At 42.0% G+C, this 23,390-nt stretch overlaps 1 protein-coding gene across 2 annotated transcripts in view; it reads left to right on the top strand.

Moving 5' to 3' along the window:
* LOC144495703 (RNA-binding Raly-like protein) overlaps nt 1-23,390 on the top strand; it is a 481,162-nt gene that overhangs the window by 153,228 nt on the left and 304,544 nt on the right. The window contains exon 1 of one of the 2 annotated variants that reach the window (XM_078216043.1): nt 19,376-19,852. The exons of the other annotated variant lie outside the window; for it this stretch is intronic. Coding sequence (XP_078072169.1) covers nt 19,816-19,852 — 37 coding nt within the window. The 5' untranslated portion in view covers nt 19,376-19,815. Of the gene's footprint in view, nt 1-19,375; nt 19,853-23,390 lie in introns of those variants that run through there. 2 annotated transcript variants of the gene reach the window in all.

Below are 23,390 nucleotides of genomic sequence, written 5' to 3'. Positions count from 1 at the left end.
ATTGAAAGATCAATCATTGAGGAATTTCTGTGATCACTATTTCTCATCTTGAATGATGTGCAATATTCCAACTTTCAAGAGCTGGGTTTTCCTCCAGATTTCAGAACCCCAGTGTCAGGACTAAGTGGGGGTCCTGAGCACATACGTGTCAGCAGCAGGACAGGAGGCACAATCGTCCAGGTGGACAGGTGTTGAAGCTGTAAGCCCAAAAAAACGGGTGGCACCCCACAGAGCCTGAGGCAAGTTGGAGACCATACAAACATCTCAACATGAAGGCGTACTCAGAGCTATGGAGACAATTGAAATATCCATAGATCTGGAATAGGTCAGTGTTGTTCACTGAGGTGGGAGATTACCACAGAGGGCTGTAGAGGTTGGGTCCATAGAATCCCTACAGTTCAGAAGGAGGCCATTTGGCCCATTGAGTCTGCACCGACTCTCCGAAAGAGCATCTTAGCCAGGCCCATATTTATTCACACAATACTGCATCTGCCATTCATTTGCCCACTCACTCAACTTATCAAAATCATATTGAAGCATCTCTGCATTCTCCTCATGGTTCATCTTCCCACCCAACTTTATGTCATCTGCAAATTTGGAGTTATTACATTTAGTTCCCTCATCTAAATCATTAATATATATTGTGAATATAGGGTCCCAGCACTGATCCCTGCAATACCCCACTAGTCACTTCCTACCATTTTTCCTGCTCTTTGTATGCTATCTGACAACCATTCTTCTATCCATCTCAATACACTACCCTCAATCCCATTCATTTTAATTTTACACGTCAATCTTTTATGTGGGACTTTGTCAAAGCCTTCTGAAATTCCAACTAGGCCACATCCACTGGCTCCCCCTCTTCAAGTCGTCTAGTTACATCCTCAAAGAATCTAATATATTTATCAAACATAATTTCCCTTTGGTAAATCCAATCTGACTATTTCAGATCCTGCCACTGTTTTCCAAGTATTCTGCCAAAAATCTTTTATAATAGACTCTAGCATTTTGCCCACTACCGATGTCAGGCTGACCGGGATATAATTTTCTGTTTTCTCTCTACCTTCTTTTTTAATAAGTGGGGTCACATTAGCTTCCCTCCAGTCCGTAGGAAATGTTCCAGAGTTTATAGTATATTGGAAGATGACTGCAATGCATCAAAAACTTTGTGAAACAGATATGTTTTAAGTAGTGTGTTCATAGAATCATAGAATCCCCAGTGCAGAAGCAGGCCACTCAGCCCATAAGGTCTGCACCAAATCTCTGACAGAGCATCTTACCCAAGAACACACTCCACCCTAACTCCATAACCCCACACATTTTCCCATTAATCCCCCTAACCTACACATCTTGTGACACTAAGGTGCAATTTAGCATGGCCAATCCACCTAACCTGCACATTTTTGGACTGTGGGAGGAAATCAGAGCACTCGGAGGAAACCCATGCAGACACAGGGAGAACGTGCAAACTCCACAAAGACAGTGACCCAAGGCTGGAATTAAACCCAGATCCCTGGCGCTATGAGGCAGTACTACTAACCACGGTGCCACTGTGCCGCCTGATAATTGAATGGAAGTGAGATAAAGAGGCAAAGAGATTTAGAAGATAATTAATTCCTGAGTTTACACAGCTATGTGTAAAGCATAGTCATCAGTGCTGGAACCAGTAAAATTGGGGTGTATAAGAGGCCAGAATTAGCAGAGCGCAGATATCTCAAAGAGCAAAGAACAATACAGCACAGGAACAGGCCCTTCGGCCCTCCAAGCCCGTGCCGCTCCCTGGTCCAAAACTAGACCATTCTTTTGTATCCCTCCATTCCCACTCTGTTCATGTGGCTATCTAGATAAGTCTTAAACATTCCCAGTGTGTCCGCCTCCACCACCTTGCCCTGCAGCGCATTCCAGGCCCCCACCACCCTCTGTGTAAAATACGTCCTTCTGATATCCATGTTAAACCTCACCCCCCTCACCTTGAATCTATGACCCCTCGTGAACGTCACCACTGACCTGGGAAAAAGCTTCCCACCGTTCACCCTATCTATGCCTTTCATAATTTTATACACCTCTATTAGGTCACCCCTCATCCTCCGTCTTTCCAGTGAGAACAACCCCAGTTTACCCAATCTCTCCTCATAACTAAGCCCTTCCATACCAGGCAACATCCTGGTAAACCTCCTCTGCACTCTCTCTAAAGCCTCCACGTCCTTCTGGTAGTGTGGCGACCAGAACTGGGCGCAGTATTCCAAATACGGCCGAACCAACGTTCTATACAACTGCAACATCAGACCCCAACTTTTATACTCTATGCCTTGTCCTATAAAGGCAAGCATGCCATATGCTTTATTCACTACCTTCTCCACCTGTGACGTCACCTTCAAGGATCTGTGGACTTGCACACCCAGGTCCCTCTGCGTATCTACACCCTTTATGGTTCTGCCATTTATTGTATAGCTCCCCCCCTACGTTAGTTCTACCAAAATGCATCACTTCGCATTTATCTGGATTGAACTCCATCTGCCATTTCTTTGCCCAAATTTCCAGCCTATCTATATCCGTCTGTAGCCTCTTACAATGTTCTTCACGATCTGCAAGTCGAGCCAATTTCGTGTCGTCCGCAAACTTACTGATCACCCCAGTTACACCTTCTTCCAGATCGTTTATATAAATCACAAACAGCAGAGGTCCCAATACAGAGCCCTGCGGAACACCACTAGTCACAGGCATCCAGCCGGAAAAAGACCCTTCCACTACCACCCTCTGTCTTCTGTGACCAAGCCAGTTCTCCACCCATCTAGCCACCTCCCCCTTTATCCAGGTTGTGGAACTGGAGGAGATTACAGAGATATGGAGGAGCCAGGCCGTGAAGGGATTTGAAGGATGAGAATTTTAAAATGGAGGCATTGCTGAGTCAGGAGGTCAGTGAGCTTAGAGGGGATAGGTGAAAGTGACTTTTTGAATTAGGACACAAGCAGTAGAGGTTTGGAAGACCTCACTTTATGAGGGTACAAGCTGGCCAAGACTGCGTTAGAATATTCCAGAGTTAACCAAGGTTTGGATAAAGGTTTCTGCTGTAAAACAAGGTGAGGCAGTAGCGGAGTTGGGCAATGCTTCCTGTATTGGAAGTAGACACAGAGAACTTCAGAACCTGTTATGTTAAATTGAAATTTAGTAAAATTGGACATCAGTCTCCTCTGATGATTTGCTCATTTCTTTATAAATTAGACATGCCAACTTTTTTATTTCCAGGGTAAATAACATTAGGTAAAGGTAAACTCCATTTCCCCTTTGAGGGGGACCATATGTGATCCTCGCCAGTGAGGACCTCAACTTGTGAGCAGTTAAGGACAAGATTACGTCCTTGACTCATTCATTATATTTAAATTATGAAATGGATATTAAAATCAGCCTCATGCCCAAGAGGGGCACAGGGCTGATTTCGCCGACAGAACGGGGCCAGTGCAAAAGATTGTGAACGTAACCCAATCCATCACGCAAACCAGCCTCCCATCCATTGACTCTGTCTACACTTCTCGCTGCCTCGGCAAAGCAGCCAGCGTAATTAAGGACCCCATGCACCCCAGACCTACTTTCTTCCACCTTCTTCCATCGGGAAAAAGATACAGAAGTCTGAGGTTATGCACCATCCGACTCAAGAACAGCTTCTTCCCTGCTGCCATCAGACTTTTGAATGGACCTACCTCGCATTAAGTTGATCTTTCTCTCCACCCTAGCTATGACTGTAACACTACATTCTGCACTCTCTCATTTCCTTCTCTATGCACGGTATGCTTTGTCTGTATAGTGCGCAAGAAACAATACTTTTGACTGTATGTTAATACATGTGACAATAATAAATCAAATCAAATCAAAAATAACATTGCGAGAGGCGAGAAATTGGGGGCGAACCCAATTTTTCGCCTCTTACCCAATCTTTCTGGCTCACCTCACCGATTGTCCGACGCAATGAGCCGGTACGATCACCCCCTCCATGTGTGAGAGTGAAATATGGAAATTGGAGGGTAAGGCAGGCAGGAGCGAAGAAAAATAAAAGCTTTAAAACATTTTGGTAAAATTAAGAATGGTGAGAGGAGGCTGTCAAGTTACGAGGTAGTTTATAAACTTTAAATATCAGGTCGCCTAACTGCTAAAATATATAGTTTTGAAATTGCCTGTCACTTATTCAATTTCTGACATTCATTTATAATGTAAGTGAAATTACTTTGTGCTGACTGAAAGAAATATTAGTTTTCCTTTCCTTTTAGATGCATATAGAAGATCATTGCAGCGAGAATTCCTCTGGTTACTTTGTGTAGTGAAATTGGAGTTAGATTGTTTATGATTCTAATCGAAATAGATTGCGGGAGAGTCTTCAGATCAATGTACTATGTCATGACACACACAGGGAAATTTCCACAAATACACATCCCTGTGCCTTATCAGTAATTAAGTCATAGAAGATACATGCCAGAATTCTTAATCTGCATTCACAGTGGACAAAGCATTGGCGCAGGGAACAAATTGGTAAAATTACCCACATTTTGGAGCATAATTTCATTTGGCTTTCACTACTGTGGCAAGATGTGCAGCAAATATAATGCGCTGACTTTGTTTCTCAATATGAGAGAGTTGTTAATCGAATGAAATTGAACTCTGCTCCACCCCGCCCGACCTCACACCCTCTATAGTGTATGGATATGTTTTGTTCAGGGGACCTGCAGTAATTCCAGTTGAGCAGCACAGGGGATGCTGTGGATTGATTATTGGTGTTCAAATTATGTGCGTCAGAGCTTGAGGAAGACCAGTAATCTGTCAGACAAATAAACACTCCACATGACAGCCTGCAATCAACATCAAAGCTGTGTGACTGCATGGCCAGGCAGCTATCACAGATGTACTGGACATGAAACAAACAGCCCGGGGGTGAGGGGGTGTATTCTCTGGCCTACCCATGGCATGTTTCTTATGGCGGGAGACAGTGCGCCGTTTGCCACCTTCGGGATCTTCTGATCTTGCTGCTCTCAATGGGATTTCCCTTTCACTGCACCCCAAACCATCAGGAGAGCCCCACCCCACCCAGTCGGCAGGAGAAGATCCCGCTGATGCGAACAGCCAGAAAATTCCGGCACCGTGCAACAAATCGGCTATGCACAGTAAAGGAAAATTAGTAGAAATATCACTTTCAACATTAAGGAAGATATAAGACATGCATTTATATAACGTATTTCTTAACTTAAGGATGTCCCTAATTGCTTTATAGCCCATGAGATATTTTTGAAGTGTAGTTGCCATTGTAATGAAGGAAAAGTCTAGGTTGTTTTTCCACGTATCATGGTTGGATAAATTCGGAAACCTCAGTTGGCTCTACCACAAAAAGACTTTTAACTGCTGTTCATACCGTGAGAAATATGTAAGAAGTGCTTGAGGTCAAGAAGTATGAGGAAGATGAACAGTATTTTGGCCAAAGGAGGTTCTGCAGAATATGCAGAGACTTACTTGGCTATTGGGCCATGTTGGACTAATGAAAATGGCAACTTCAGTGATTATTTGTCTTAGAAATCATAGAAACCCTACAGTACAGAAAGAGGCCATTCGGCCCATCGGGTCTGCACCGACCACAATCCCATCCAGGCCCTACCCCCATATCCCTACATATTTTACCCGCTAATCCCTCTAATCTACGCATCCCAGGGCACGAAGGGGCAATTTTAGCATGGCCAATCAACCTAACCCACACATCTTTGGACTGTGGGAGGAAACCGGAGCACCCGGAGGAAACCCACGCAGACACGAGGAGGATGTGCAAACTCCACACAGACAGTGACCCAAGCCGGGAATCGAACCCAGGTCCCTGGAGCTGTGAAGCAGCAGTGCTGACCACTGTACTACCGTGCCGCCCACTGCTACCGTGCCGCCTACGGTTTTACGATTGGAACCAGGCAAGCACTATTGCCAAATCATTGGGTAAGAGTGGGTTTAGCATTGTTTGCTGTGTTCATCTGAACCTTTGGGAAGTCATCATCAGTATAATTCCTTGGTCCAATTTAATTTATGCTAGTCGTAGTACATACCATCTTCAAATAATGAAAGCAGAGGGTGAAAGAGAACCATAATGCACACATGTTAAATTGGAAACATGTTAATAAACCAACAGGTAAAACAATTTGGCAAGTATATTTCATTTCATGAAAATATTTGCCATTTCTTTAAGGCATTCAGTTGTATTTTAACACTGTGAGTAAAGGTACATTCGCATCAACATTTTCCATAAAGTCAGTGCAAGTTCGTAAGATATCGGAGGAGAAGTAGACCATTCGGCCCATCAAGTCTGCTCCGCCATTCGATCATGGCTGATATGCTCCTTCTCCCCACTTTCCTGCCTTCTCCCCATAACTCTTCAACTCATTACCAATTAAAAATCTGTCTAACTCCTCCTTAAATTTACTCACTGTCCCAGCATCCACCGCACTTTGGGGTAGTCAATTCCACAGATTCACAACCCTTTGGGAGAAGTAGTTTCTCCTCAACTCTGTTTTAAATTTGCTACCCCTTATCCTAAGACTATGACCTCTCATCCTAGAATGCCCCACAAGTGGAAGCGTCCGCTCCACGTCCACTTTATCCATACCTTTTATCATCTTGTATACCTCAATTTGATCTCCCCTCATTCTTCTAAATTCTTCTAAATTCCAGAGAGTTCAATCTCTCTTCATACGACAAGCCCCTTATCTCTGGAATCAATCTAGTGAACCTCCTCTGAACTGACTCCAATGTCACTACACCTTTCCTCAAATAAGGGGACCAAAAATATGCACAATACTCCAGGTATGGTCTCACCAATGCCTTGTACAGTTGCAACAACACTCGCTTATCTTTATACTCTATTCCATTAGTCATAAATGCCAACATTCCATTCACTTTCTTTATTATCTGCTGTACCTGCATGCTAGTTTTCTGTGACTCACGAACAAGGACACCCAGATCCCTCTGCACTGGAGCACCCCAAAGTCTCTCCCCATTTAAATAATAAGTCACCTTCCCATATGTTTTATTTTCACTCTGCTTTGTAGCATTCGGCTTTGCATTTACACTGATTATATATCTAGTTCTGCATCTGCACCTAAATGTAGGGACAATATCAGAGTTTGTCCCAAAGGTATTAAAGACAAATTTCTGCAGGGATTCTTCCATTATTCTGCTCCGACTTGTTTCTTCGGGGGTTTTTTGGCAATCTTCCACTGAAATTACCAGCCCAGATTGGCATGAAACTGAAATCGAAAAAAAAAGTTGAATTTAGTTAGAAAAGAATAGAGCATCAGCCTCAGCATCTTCTCATTGCCTGAGTAGATTATTCTCCATGGGCCAATGTTTCTCCCATGCTGACCAACCATGTCTCATTGGGAAGATTTCTGCAACTGTGCCCAAGGAGTTACAATCATGTCAGCAGTCTATGTAAAATAGCAGATTTAAAAAATTAGCACCTTGACCTGCCTGGAGTGCCTGCAATTAAACACCATGGTCAATCAATTATAATACAAATGTATTCATCCATCATAAATGAGTGGAATGGAAATGAAAGAATTTAATTGAGTTCTGAAAGCTGGCCGATTTTCAACAATTAGAATTGCTTTAGTCTAAAGACTTTAAACAACAAAATGCCCACATACATTACAGTAAATAGTATCCAAAGCATGCTATTTACTGTAATATGTGTGGGTATTTTGAGCCAACAAACGTGGTCTCTCTTGAGGCCTAAACATTTTTTCCAACCAAAGGGTGGTCAAATGTTCAAAATTGATTGGTAACCCTACCCATCATTCCCCAAGCAAAATTCAACCCGTAGGAAATTAAATGTTTCAGGTCAGGCACAAGGGCTTAATATAAAGCAGTTGGCTGGACTTACTCCTGGTCAGATATGCCTCATGGTCATTTTGTTGTTTTGTCATTTACTGTTGATATTTTTCTGAGGGTGGATTAAGGCAAAAGTGTAATTTTGCATGGCTGCATACTGATGGGACACTTACATTTTCCCCTTATGGCTAGATATTTTATGCTGTTAAAAAGTCATTGTTCCTTTATGAACACATGCAGAACATGAGTTTCATTCATACATCAATATAGCATTCACAATATGGGAGTTGCATCAAGTATTCTTTTACATACAGCTAACAAAATGTATAGGGCTGGATTTGAAAATTAAAGGTGGGTAGTGGGAGTCGGGACCTTTCCCAGTGTGGTGAGCCCGCCTCAGGGAAAAGCATCTTGAAAGTGTCAGGCCTGTTGACTCTGTGAACAATTCGGAGGCGGTCACAGGGGCTGCTGAGTCCAAGGCGGACTCATTAAAAACTCGTCTTGATTCTTTGGGACTTTGTCCCTGTTGTTTGTTCAATATTAAGCCCTCTAACCCCCACCTGTCACAATCCTACTCACTCCTCATGCTTCATCCATGACAATCCATGCCCCTCACCTTTTGCCAATGGTCCTCATACTCTCCATGCCAACCCATGTCCCACCAACTGCCCCATGTAACCTTACAACCCCTATGCCACCTTGTTTCTTATTCATGCCAACTCATGACCCTTCCCCCCACTCATTCCCATGACCCCTTGAAACCTCTATTGTGAGGGGTGTGGGTTAGGACTTAATATTGAACAAAATAACAAGGACAAACCTCAAAGAACCACGACTTCACTATCTATGAAATGCATTTCCATTCATGGTTACTCACTGAAGGCAGTTTTCTTTTCAAAATTTAAAGGGCAAGGGATTTAAATAACTTGACAGCATGTTATTCCACATTCCTTGTATGCTTTTTTATAAGTATTCATGTCTCCAGCATGAAGTCGTGGAACTACAGGTTGAGGTCATTGCTCGATTAAAAATCAGGTCTGCTTGTCATGTGCTCTGAGTATAAATGGCCCAACTGAGTTCGGGTTTCATTCTTGTGTACTTCCTGCCCTGTTGCCTTTCTCCCTACCTATAAAAATGGTGCGTTCTGGAAACTGGGGCAGAATATTCAGATCCAGGTCTGGTTTGCCATTTTTAATGGTCCCTAAAGTCTCCACTACTCTGCGAAAATCCAACCCATAGTGTCAGAAAAAAATTGTTTTAATTTACTCTACCGTTGCGCTGGACTAGACTATGACAAATTATTTCCCCTTGTCCAAACAGTAGAACCAGAAGAGACAGTCTGTGTTCCAATGGAGAAAAAAGGGCAGAATTTTCCCAGACTAGTCAGGCAGGTTTGTTGGCGAGCAGAGGGGGAAAGTCCCAGAAAATGAGGTTGGCTCAGAATCCTACATGATCCCACCTGCTTTAGTTATTCACCAGGATGGAACCAGTGTGGGAGAGTAATTAAAAGCTGGTTGAGATGGTTAAGTAGACCATTATGATGGGCTTTAGCCCTAAATTCTGGATTTCCCATCTGTGGAACCTATTTCCCAACATGTCAGCAACGCACTAGGATCATCAAGGTGAATGCACAATGGAAAGAACTTCTCCCTTTAAACTGGTGGGGCATGCATTGCCAGAGGCCATAAGGTTCTCTCCAGAAGGAATGGGATAAACCAATGACCATCGATAACACCAGATGGGGAATTGAGAAGGAACAGTTCAACTCCAAAGAATGAAAATCAAGAACTAAGATCAACCTAAGAAACAAGAGAAGGACTGCTTCTAAAAGAACCTCCCATTTATCAAGGTTTACACAAACTTTAGATCAATGGATTTAGCTCTCACCAGTGAGGTTTCCAATGCATCATTTCTGGATGTGTTGTATATATAAAATAATTTGCATCCATATGAACCCTTTCACATCTCAGAATGTCCCAAAACACTTAAATACAATGAAATGCCATTCAAGTGCAGTCGCTCTTGTGTTGCAACAGGGTAGTCAATTTAGGCACAGCAAGATTACACAAAAAGCAATAAAATAAATGACTGTTATTTGTTAATGTGTTCATTGAGGGATAAATATTGGCCAAGGTAGAAGGAACATTTCTTCTTCTTTTTCGGAAATAAGAACATAAGAACTAGGAGCTGGAGTAGGCCATCTGGTCCCTCGAGCCTGCTCTGCCATTCAATAAGATCATGGCTGATCTTTCGTGGACTCAGCTCCACTTACCTGCCCGCTCACCATAACCCTTAATTCCTTTACTGTTCAAAAATATCCTTGCCTTAAAAACATTCAATGAGGTAGCCTCAACTGCTTCACTGGGCAGGGAATTCCACAGATTCAGAACCCTTTGTGTGAAGAAGTTCCTCCTCAACTCAGTCCTAAATCTGCTTCCCCTTATTTTGAGGCTATGCCCCCTAGTTCTAATTTCACCTGCCAGTGGAAACAACTTCCCTGCTTTCTATCTTATCTATTCCCTTCATAATCTTATATGTTTCTATAAGATCTCCCCTCATTCTTCTGAATTCCAATGAGTATAGCCCCAGTCTACTCAGTCTCTCCTCATAAGCCAACCCTCTCAACTCCGGAATCAACCTAGTGAATCTCCGCTACACCCTCTCCAGTGCCAGTATATCCTTTCTCAAATAAGGAGACCAAAACTGTACACACTATTCCAGGTGTGGCCTCACCAACACCTTATACAGCTGTAACATAACCTCACTGTTTTTAAACTCCATCCCTCTAGCAATGAAGGACAAAATTCCATTTGCCTTCTTAATTACCTGCTGCACCTGCAAACCAACTCCTTGAGATTCTTGCACAAGGACAGCACCATGGGATCCTTTATATTCACCAGAGTGGTGATTCAGGCCTTAACCATCAGATAGTGCAGTAGCCTCCCAATAGCTGGTATTGAAATGCCATTTTATATTATATGCACAACCCTATGGAATTGACATTGAATGACCAAACTTCTGACGCGGAGGCAGAAGTAATTATTCAAATGCAAAGTTGTTATTGATATAAACCTTTTGTATCTGTTATTAGGTACATTGGAAAAGGAAGGCATACATCTTGGAGCCATTGACATGTCCATGGACATTAGAGAGCAGAAAAGAAGGTGGTTAGCAATGGGATGAAAATCAGAGAGGATACTTCTAATCAAGGCACAATTTATTCTAGTCAAGAGTGGTTGATGAGAATGATGTTGAATGGGATAGTAAGTGTCTGTGCAAAGGTAGTTATTAATGAACGGCAATAAGCTTGGGAACCATGTTAACATTTATATTTGTTTGGCTTAGTGTATTTGTATAAAACAGATCTCTCTGTACAAGACTATTTCCCTTTGCCCTGAAAATAGCATTTATATAGAATGGGGTTGCAGAGTTCGAGGAGTTGCAAAGCAAAACAGCAGTGCTGCCTCATGGCGCCAGGGACCCGGGTTGGGTCCCCCGGGTTCTCCCCCGTGTCTGTGTGGGTTTCCTCTCGGTGCTCCGGTTTCCTCCCACAGTCCGAAAGACGTGCTGGTTAGGTGCATTGGCCATGCTAAATTCTCCCTCAGTGTAACCGAACAGGTGCCGGAGTATGGCAACTAGGGGATTTTCACAGTAACTTCATTGCAGTGTTAATGTAAGCCTACTTGTGACACTAATAAATAAAATTTTAAAAACTTTAATTGGTATTATGTATTTATGCTCTACACTTAATCTGAAATCTTTCAACCACTTCTCCTGAAATTTGGCTTCCCTGGGATTAATATATATGTATTCACATACAAAGCATGAACAGATAGTTATTGTTGGAAATGAGTGCGAAGTAAGCAGCAAATTAACACCTTGTTATATATGACTTCAATCATGTGCTACAGGAAGTTACCATCAGTAGTAGAATTGGTTTGATGCATCATTTCGTGTGGTGGATACCATCAGTTGTGAAACTAGTTTTCAATGATCATTTTATGAGTAACGAACGAGTTTGATAGTTAATGAATGTTTTATTCATTACTAATGAAAAGGTGTGGGATAAATATTTTGTTTGAGCACCCTGTAGCCTCAGATTTATAATTATGCACACGTTGCTGTAATGTTAAGCACTAGATATTTTTTGGTCAGGAAATAGAAACAAATGAGGTGCAACATATAATGCAAAAATTCCCATAATCATAAATATTTGTCAAGAACTACTAAAACATTGTAGCAGCAATGTTTTCAGCCTTGAACAAAACAAAACATGTGCTTCAGAACTCATTTACGTGCTTGGTATTCACAGATAGTCGGCAATGTTTTATTTTAACAAAAGCAAAGGACCATAATTCTTTGACTAAAGATACTCAATCTCCTAGCCAGAGGAAGACATTTAGAATGATGCCAGATCTTCCATTTTCTACAAGTTTGAGTATTTCAGCTGCATTTGCTTAATTCAGTTTTGTTTTTAATTTTCTTTAAGAGCTTTAATTAGGATGACATGTTATTCTTATTATGCAACTTTGTTTTAACTTGCTATGGTACATTTTTTAGTTCAGGTTGAAAAAGCAACAATTACAGTTGACTGTAAGTCTAATTATCATTGTGATGGGTTGCAAAGGTTACTTTGAGCAAAATCATAAAACATGAATGATTTTCTGTTTTTCTGCCCATGTCACTATTTGCATAATATCAAAACTCCATTCTTCTGAAGCCTTTGTTGTTTAATGAAGATTTGAATACTCCCATTCTCATTAACATATCAGATGTGTAACTAAATAATGGAATGTTTGGCAATTTAGTTGAAAATGTATTTTTGATGAAGGGATGCATATAGTCAGTAGAACATCCAACATATAGACGGTCCATTAAAGATTTCACAGTTTTCAGTATGATTCTTCCTAAAATCTCGACCATAATCTTTGATTTTTTTTTTGCAGTTTGTGGCAGCATGTCGTATCAGCTCATTCAAGTGATAATTACTTTGCAAAGCAATTAATCAAGGAAAATGTGCTGGTGCAATTTCCTGATAGCTTGGGCACCTGGTAAAATTGCCACAAGTGCATCTAATGGTGTGCTACTTCCACTGCAGAAATACTAATATTGGTTATAAAACTGTAAGAAAACATTTACTCTGTAGTAATATAGATAGTTTTCTGTTGGTAGAGAATTGATTTTTTTTTAGTTGCTGTGGTTGGCTAATGGTAAAGCTGCTTCCAGAAGAAAGTGCCATTACTATTATGGTCTATAATCTTAACTCTTTTTATTCAATCAACCTAATGTCACACGGAGCATTTGAAAGAGTCATTACAATTGGGCATTTGAAGAATGCCTTCCTCCTCCTAAGTTCTGTTTATGTACTATAGGGCAATAAACAGTGAAATTACCTAATAAACTATAAAATTGCTAATTAGTGTTGTGCATCTCTGCTTCATCTAGCAGGCTCCCTTAAGAGCCCATTTGAATTTATTTGCAGAGTTTCAGGTGCTCAACGTATCTTTGTTGATTCATGCTTATTTTTGTCTATTTCATTACATCAGTATATTTTGAATTCAAATCCTGCCTATAATGTCCAGTCACTCGGACAGGCAAAGTTATGTTCCTGTAGGTGGAAGTCGTAACAACGTTTGTACTTGCTGGAGATTCAAAGCTTTTAGCCTGAATTACTCAAGTGCAATTTTTGCAATTTGGTGAATGGTCAGTGCTGCAGAAACGTCCAGCTATTTAACCACAAGTTACAGCAAACTGCACTAGGTTCAAACTCAAGATCAAATGTCCACTTAGATATACAAGGAATTTATAATTAAAATAAAACAATTTAAAATGTGTTTGGAAGGTACTTGAGGGTGCATAACGAGTTATAGATAAAAAGTTGGGATGTGGGAATAAGCATGACTGCCCTTTCAAAGAGCGAGCACAATGGACCAAATGGTTTTCTCTGTGTTCAAACTTTCTGTGATTCTTCTAATTTAATGTATCTATTTAATCGTAAGAAATAAACACATTATAAATGGTGAAAATATTTGCAGGAGGAAGAGCAGGTGAGTGGGACCAATTTTCTTAATCTTTCAAAAACAAAGAGAAAGGCTTGCATTTACAGAGCACTTTTCATGACCACAAGACATGTCAAAGCACTTTGCAGCCAATGAAGTATTTCTGAAGTATAGTAAGAAGTCTCATAAACACCAGGTTAAAGTCTAACAGATTTATTTGGAATCATAAGCTTTTTGAAGTATAGTAATATGGAAAACAGAAGAGCTGGCATAAGCATGATGGTTGAATGGCCTTCTGTGTTGTATCATTCCATGGTTCTAATTAGATTATACTAATCTTTCTGACGACATTATGCTCACTGTCAAATCATGACATGAAATTTTGCTGCCACATTGTGCAGTATTACTTTCCCTGCCTTAATGTCTTTCTTTGCTCCATTCACTATCCCTAATTTGAGACAGAGTGTTGCCGAATTATTCTCCATCCCTTCACAAGGCTGATTTGCAACCAGTCACTCAGAAGTAGGCAAGAGTGCCACAGATCAACTTCTTCAATTTTTGTTCACTTACCCTGTGGGGACCACTGCACAATCCTTGTGGAGACGAAGTCCCGCCTTCACTTTGACAATAATCTCCATCGTGTTGTGTGGCACCATCACCGTACTAAATGGGACAGACTTCGAACCGATCTAGCAACTCAAGACTGGGCATCCATGAGGCCCTGTGGACCATCAACTGCAGCAGAACTGTACTCCAGCACAATCTGCAACCTCATGGCCTGGCATATCCCCCACTCAACCATTACCATCAAGCCAGGGGATCAACGCTGGTTCAATGGAGAGTGCAGGAGGGCATGCCAGGAGCAGCTCCAGGCATTCCTTAAAATGAAGTGTCAACCTGGTGAAGCTACAAAACAGGACTACTTGTATGCCAAACAGCAAGTGATAGACAGAGCTAAGCGATCCCACAACCAACAGATCAGATCTAAGCTCTGAAGTCGTTCCACATCCAGTTGTGAATGGTGGTGGACAATTAAACAACTCCCTGGAGGAGGAGGCTCCACAAATATCCCCATCCTCATTGATGGAGGAGCCCAGCACGTCAGTGCCAAAGATAAGTTTGAAGTATTTGCAACAATCTTCAGCTAGAAGTGCCGAGTGGATGATCCATCTCGGCCTCCTCCAGCCAATTCGATTCACTCCACGTGATATCAAGAAACGGTTGGAGGCACTGGATACTGCAAAGGCAATGGGTCCTGATAACATTCCAGCAATAGTATTGAAGACTTGTATTCCAGAACTTGTCACTCACCTAGCCAAGTTCTTCCAGTACAGTTACAACACTGGCATTGACCCAACAATGTGGTAAATTGCCCAGGTATGTCCTGTACACAAAAAGCAGGACAAATCCAACCCAGCCAATTATCGCCCAATCGGTCTACTCTTGATCATCAGCAAAGTGATGGAAGGATTCATCAACAGTGCTATCATGCAGCACCTGCTCATCAATAACCTGCTGAGTGATGCCCAGTTTGGGTTTTGCCAGGGTCACTCAGCTCCTGACCTCATTACAGCCTTGGTTCAAACATGGACAAAAGAGCTGAATTCCAGAGGTGAGGTGAGAGTGACAGCCCTTGACATCAAGGCCGCATTCGACCAAGAGTGGCATCAAGGAAACCTAGGGATACTGGAATCAATGGATATCAGGGGACAAACTCTCCGCTGGTTGGAGTCATACCTGGCACAGAGGATGATAGTTGTGGTTGTGGAGTCATCTCAGCTCCAGGCCATCTCTGTAGGAGTCCCTCAGGGTAGTGTCCTAGGCCCAACAATCTTCAGCTGCTTCATCAATGACCCATCATAAGGTCAGAAGTGGGGATGTTCGCTGATGATTGCACAATGTTCGCACAATTCGCGACTCCTCAGACACTGAAACAGTTCATGTTCAAATGCAACAAGATCTGGACAATATCCAGGCTTGGGTTGACAAACAGCAGGTAACATTCGCACCACACAAATGCCAAGCACTGACCATCACCAATAAGAGACACTCTAATCATCGCCCTTAACATTTAATGGTGTAACCATCACTGAATCCCCCACTGTCAACATTCTTGGGGTTACCATTGAGCAAAAACTCAACTGGACTCGCCACATAAACACAGTGGCTACAAGAGCAGGTCAGAGGCTCGGAATACTGCAGCGAGTAACTCACCTCCTGACTCCCCAAAGCTTATCCACCATCCACAAGGCACAAGTCAGGAGTGTGATGGAATACTCCCCACTTGTCTGGATGGGTGCAGCTCCAACAACACTCAAGAGGCTTGACACCATCCAGGACAAAGCAGCCTGCTTGATTGGCACCACTCTACAAATATTCAATCTCTCCACCACCGACGCTCAGTAGCAGCAGTGTGTACTATCTACAAGATGCATTGCAGCAATTCACCAAAGATCCTTAGACAGCACCTTCCAAACCCACAACCACTTCCATCTAGAAGGACAAGAGCAGCAGATAAATGGGAACACTACCACCTGCAAGTTCCCCTCCAAGTCACTCACCATCCTGACTTGGAAATATATCGCTGTTCCTTCGCAGTCGCTGGGTCGAAATCCTGAAATTCCCTCCCGAATGGCATTGTGGGTCAACCCACAGCACATGGACTGCAGCAATTCAAGAAGGCAGCTCACCACCACCTTCTGTAGGGCAACTAGGGATGGGCAATAAATGCTGGCGGGCCAGCGACACCCATGTCCCACGAATGAATAAAAGAAAAACCCTATGGGGCATCTGGTTCACCTTCAGTCAGTTCCTTATTTTCACTGGTTTAGTTGAGACAAGAGTCTTCCATAATATTCCTGCAACCATACTGTTAGGCCACCCATGCTATGACAAAACCAATTTTCTTGTATTGTTCTGAAAACCATCTCCCTATATGTGACATTTGCACATGTATCCAGTGTCCTTTGAACTTTCTGTTTATTCGCAAGTACATGACATAAGAACATAAGAACTAGGAGCAGGAGTAGGCCATCTGGCCCCTCGAGCCTGCGCCGCCATTCAATAAGATCATGGCTGATCTTTTTGTGGATTCAGCACCATGTACCCGCCCGCTCACCATAACCCTTAATTCCTTTACTGTTCAAAAATTTATCTATCCTTCCCTTAAAAACATTCAGTGGGGTACCATCAACTGCTTCACTAGGCAGGGAATTCCACAGATTCATAACCCTTTGTGTGAAGAAGTTCCTTCTCAACTCAGTCCTAAATCTGCTCCCCCTTATTTTGAGTCCATGCCCCCTAGTTTTAGTTTCGCCTGCCAGTGGAAACAACTTCCCTGCTTCTATCTTATCTATTCCCTTCATAATCTTATATGTTTCTATAAGATCTCCCCTCATTCTTCTGAATTCCAATGAGTTTAGCCCCAGTCTACTCAGTCTCCCTCATAAGCCAACCCTCTCACTTCAGAATCAACCTAATGAATCTCCTCTGTACCCCCTCCAGTGCCAGTGTATCCTTTCTCAAGTAAGGAGACCAAAATTGTACACATTACTCCAGGTGTGGCCTCACCAGCACCTTATACAGCTGCAACATAACCTTACTGTTTTTAAATTCCATCCCTCTCGCAATGAAGGACAAAATTCCATTTGCCTTCTTAATTACCTGCTGCACCTGCAAACTAACTTTTTGTGATTCATGCACAAGGACACTCCAGCGTGCTGCAATTTTTTACTATTTACATAATAGTCCATTTTGCTGTTATTCCTACCAAAATGGATGACCTCACATTTACCAACATTGTACTCCATCTGCCAGACCCTCGCCCACTCACTTAGACTATCTATATCCCTTTGCAGACTTTCAGCATCCTCTGCACACTTTGCTCTTCCACCCATCTTAGTGTCATCTGTGAATTTTGACACACTACACCTGGTCCCCAACTCCAAATCATCTATGTAAATCGTAAACAATTGCGGGCCCAACACTGATCCCTGAGGCACACCACTAGTCACTGATCGCCAACCAGAAAAACACCCAATTACCCCCACTCTTTGCTTTCTGTTAGTTAACCAATCCACTATCCATGCTAATACATTACCCATAACACCATGCACCTTTATCTTATGCAGCAGCCTTTGGTGCGGCATCTTGTCAAATGCCTTCTGGAAATCCAGATACACCACATCCACAGGTTCCCCATTGTCCACTGCGTACATAATGTTTTCAAAGAATTCCACCAAATTAGCCAAAACATGACCTGCCCTTCATGAACCCATTCTGCGTCTTCCCAATGGGACAGTTTATATCCAGATACATCAGTTACATCTGGCATGGTATAAAATGTTGTTATGATGGTTAAACATTGGTGCATGCAGAAATCTATTGGAAGTATTGTTCGAGTTTTGGCCTCAGTTTGTACAATTCACAAGTTTGTAAAGCCACAGATTTGAGCTACAGCCCGGTAGTCACATTCCCACCATGAGTAGGAAAGATAAACATATTTCAATCTCTCCTTCATACAGCATGGTGAGGCAGCAGTGCTAACACTGGTTAGTATGCTGCCTCACAGTGCCGGGGACCAGGATTCAATTCCGGCCTCAAGTGACTGTGTGGAGTTTGCATGTTCTCCCTATGTCTGCGTGTGTTTCCTCTGGGTTCTCCAGTTTCCCCACACAGTTCAAAGATATGTGGGTTAGGTTGATTGGCCATGCTAAATTAGCCCTTAGCGTCAGATAAATACATGGGATTACGAGATAGGGCCTGAGTGGGATTGTTGTTGGTTCTGGCTCAATGGGCCGAATGGCCTCCTTCTGCACTGTAGGATTTCTATAACTCTATAATCCACACAAACAAATAAAAAGAATGCTAAGATGTGTGGAGGTACATTTATTCAAATGCAATACTGGCTTTAAGTAGCTGAGTGGCCGAATAGGGAACATGGTGATGCCTTGCCCAGACTTTTCTGGAACAGCAATCATCCATTTAGAGTTGCCAGTACTCCAGGATTAGTCTGGAGTTTCCTGGGATCAGAAATTAATCTCTAAGACTCTGCTGTGAGCAACCCTGGAGAAAAATCAGAGTGACATTGAATAAAGTGTCTTTTTAATTTTTTTTGACTGTCTGTTTATTAGTAATTTTGGAGATTGAACAAAAACTTGCTGACTGACGGTAAAGCATCGATCAGTTAGGTTTTCAGGAGCCCTCTCACTTTCTAATGGGTGTGGGGAGGTGGTGTGTCATGAGGATGGGTAATCAAGCTCGGAGATGGGTGAGGTGATGAATCCTCCAGATATACTCAACCACAGTTGGCAATGTGCCATCCAGTTAATGCCAGCTTTTACCATTGTTTGCGGGTGGGGTGAAAATATCTGTTCATCTGCACCTCTTATTTAAAAATACAACAGGTGTATCTGCATCTCTGGGTCAGGTGTGGTCAGGTATTTGGAAATGAAACTGAAATGCATCATTTCAGGTCCAGCAACAGACTTAACTTGCATGTAAAATTCTGAATGCAGTGTCAGCCGTGTGCTCACTAATGTTGCACATACCAGCAAACTGTGTATGAAGTGATGAACTCTTCTGAAAATCACTTAGAATGTGCGAAATGCAGATAAAAAAAACAATATTTAACAGGGGAACAATGGAAAATTCTGGTTTAAGATTGAGCAGAAACATAATTGGTTTGGTACACATTCTATCTTCGTTTCATCTGGTCCGTTGAGAGCATTTTGTTTTGCGCGAAACAGAATTGGATGAAAGATTTATCTTTAAGATTCGCAGTGAGAAAGACTGCAGAATGGAGGCTCTCCCTCCCCTGTTATTTCATGTGAATTGGTAGCATCCAGCCTACCGGTGTTAGATCACTGGTCGGTGAGTAGAGCAACTGCCTCCCTGAGAAGACGGAGAAGCGTTTGCATTAACTGTCCGGGCATAGGATTACTATAGAAGAACCCTGGACCCGTTTAGAATGAGCATGGTTAAAGGCAAACGCCGCAACCAGAGATGTAAGTATGGTTACTCATTCAGGAAATTGTCACATCTAGTGAATTGGATAGTCTTGTTAACTAACGTTCCTTTAAATGAAATTCGGACAAGTCAAGGGTTAAGGCCACCAAGCAGGTAAATAAAGTAATCTGCAAGGGGTTACAATTTAGTGCTGTAAAGGTCAGTTTATTAAGTAGAAGTGACCATTTAGTCTTGTTCCTTTTTTTTTAACCGGACCTAACTACACAGTGGTAGTCAGAACTTTAAATTACTTGCCGAATGGACACTTGCTTCCTTCACACATTTAGTAATTAAAACATTGGGTTCATTAGAGTGTAACTGACATTGTAAATTGCAGTCTGGGCTTCGTGTATTCTGACAAATCATTATGAAATAGAGATGAAAGTTTATTTTTTAAAATCTAAATATTACAACAGAGAGGTAATGTAAAATGAATGGAATATGACATTGGACCATCGGCGCTGTTATAGAAAATCAACGTATGCCTGTATGGACAAGAGAGTCCAAGGGAAAAAAAGAAGAGGAAATGCGAAGACTGTTCGACATCAAATACTGATTTATGACGAATCGAGAGGCAGTTTTTCATGCAAGGCTTCTGTTGCAAAGCAATACGACTGCAACCTCGCAAACTTCATTTACTTAAGGGCCACGAAACAATAAGCCATGAAGTTCAATCGGTTTAAAATGAGATTGAAATGAAATTCACCCAGAGGAGATTTTCTTCTCTGCCCCCACCCGCGTTGAGATAAATAAAGAAGTTGATCCATCGTCTCTGGGGCAAATCAGGCAGTTTCACACCATGTTACAAATTGCCCTTGGAAGAAAACAGCAACTGTGCCATCAGTCTATTGAATGAGACAGCAGGGTGACAGCATTCACAACATAATTCATACATTACTGTGGAGAGAGAGAAAACATTATGGTAACTTTGGATGAGACCCTAATCTTTGGGCAGTGGGAAAGAAGCCACCAGGAGCTTGTTGTGTGATTGATTATAAACAGGCATCAAATATATAATCGGTTTTAAATGCAGATGAAGAACCATTTTTAAATTGTAGTCCAGCATACTTGAGTTTATGCAGCATGTGAACATGTTCTCTCTATTTCTTGTGTGTATCTGTGTGTATCGTAAACGTAGATTATATATGTCTTTGCTTCATGTTACAACACACACTATTTTTTGGTTTTGTACAAGCAGAAATATCCCATTCTGACATAACACTTTTTGATAACAGTCGCTCTTTCAAAGATAATTGGTTCTTATTCACCATTGGCGTTTGTTCCCGTTGAATAGGGATTAATACATTGTATTTAATTTCTGTGAGATTATACACTGAGATCAAGAGCTCACGAAGGTGGTATCCAACTCTATTTTTATGCCTGCATGATTTTCGAGTTTTAAAGTGGGATTTAATAATCACCTCCAAATTTTACCTTACAACAAAGAGTGATAACTGTCGTGCAGGAATTAGACAAGTTTCAGAATCTAACCATGTTCTAGTATGGTAGAATGTCATGTCCCGAAGATATCTTATCAGAGTGCGGATTGAGTAGTTAATTAATTGCATTGTCTTTTTTTTTGCACGTTGACTCTTTTTCCATTTACAAATAACATACCTGAGCCATGTAGGACAAACGTCAATATACTGAGTTGCTTCAAATCTTTGTGTCATGGAAGAGATGGGCATTTATCTCTGATTCCCGATCAGGTAATGGCAGCAAGTCATTGAAAAGGCCAAGTCAATTCTTAATGCTTGGCTCAAGAGCTTTATTGACAAGTAACTGGGAGCAGGTCAATATGCAATGGGTATAAAAAGAAGAAACACTCTCCAGTTGACTTGGTTGTTGGTTGCTTTGTTTTGTGTACACATGAAACATGCGAATGGTGAAGGTCTAAGATTTAAGCTGAGGTCTCTGCTGAGTTAACTAATCTCAGCCAGCTCACTGATAATATTGCACTTCAATCAGCCACAGGAACAGTGATTAGGAAGCAAAATGTGAGGCAGGGTTTCCATTACAGGTTTGTTGTGTCTGTGGAACCATACCCTAACAGCAGTCAGTATTTCCGCAAGAGAATGGGGAAAATTGGAGGGAAGGGAAAGAAAATGTTTTAGAATTGAAGCAAATCATCTTGGAACGTGCTTTGGCATGTCTGGCAGAGGGATGAGTCCAAAATTATATTTGGTCATGATTAGTGGAGCACGATCTAGTTATTATATAGGGTTAACAATTCGGTTGAAACATAAAATGGAGAAATCTCAAGCAAATATATGAACCAGTGCATTGCACACTGGGATTTTGAACATAATCATGTTTTTTGAGAGTGCATTAATTTCTTTTGTCATATAAGTATATACCTTCCAAATTAAGATTTAGGACTGCCATTATGCAATATTTTAAAAATGAGTCGTGCCCACGGTAAATCAGGGATAACATAATGTTCATAACTGGGACTGATTTTAAACTTTTTGTGGCAGGGTTCCAATCGCATAGTCCATTAGTAGAATTAGTAGAAAATGGAATAGAATGTTTGACCTCTACAACGGCAACAACAAAGCAAATGGAATACTTTTTCGATTGGTTTAGTGTATGCAATTTATTATTAATCTTTTGAGAAGGGTGGCACAGTGGTTAGCACTGCTGCCTCACAGCTCCAGGGACCTGGGTTTGATTCCCAACTTGTCTATGTGGAGTTTTCACGTTCTCCCTGTGTTTGCATGGGTTTCTTCCGGGTGCTCCGGTTTCCTCCCACAGTCCAAAGATAAAGAACAAAGAACAAAGAACAGTACAGCACAGGAAACAGGCCCTTCGGCCCTCCAAGCCTGTGCCGCTCCTTGGTCCAACTAGACCAATCGTTTGTATCCCTCCATTCCCAGGCTGCTCATGTGACTATCCAGGTAAGTCTTAAACGATGTCAGCGTGCCTGCCTCCACCACCCTACTTGGCAGCGCATTCCAGGCCCCCACCACCCTCTGTGTAAAAAACGTCCCTCTGATGTCTGAGTTATACTTCGCCCCTCTCAGCTTGAGCCCGTGACCCTCGTGATCGTCACCTCCGACCTGGGAAAAAGCTTCCCACTGTTCACCCTAAATATACCCTTCATAATCTTGTATACCTCTATTAGATCTCCCCTCATTCTCCGTCTTTCCAAGGAGAACAACCCCAGTCTACCCAATCTCTCCTCATAGCTAAGACCCTCCATACCAGGCAACATCCTGGTAAACCTTCTCTGCACTCTCTCCAATGCCTCCACGTCCTTCTGGTAGTGCGGCGACCAGAACTGGACGCAGTACTCCAAATGCGGCCTAACCAGCGTTCTATACAGCTGCATCATCAGACTCCAGCTTTTATACTCTATACCCCGTCCTATAAAGGCAAGCATACCATATGCCTTCTTCACCACCTTCTCCACCTGTGTTGCCACCTTCAAGGATTTGTGGACTTGCACACCTAGGTCCCTCTGTGTTTCTATACTCCTGATGACTCTGCCATTTATTGCATAACTCCTCCCTACATTATTTCTTCCAAAATGCATCA

This window comes from Mustelus asterias, chromosome 7 (assembly GCF_964213995.1).
Source record: "Mustelus asterias chromosome 7, sMusAst1.hap1.1, whole genome shotgun sequence".
NCBI classification, from domain to species: Eukaryota; Metazoa; Chordata; class Chondrichthyes; order Carcharhiniformes; family Triakidae; genus Mustelus; species Mustelus asterias.
The sequence above is the reverse complement of the archived record's forward strand: the minus strand, read 5'-3'. Positions and strand labels throughout refer to the sequence as shown.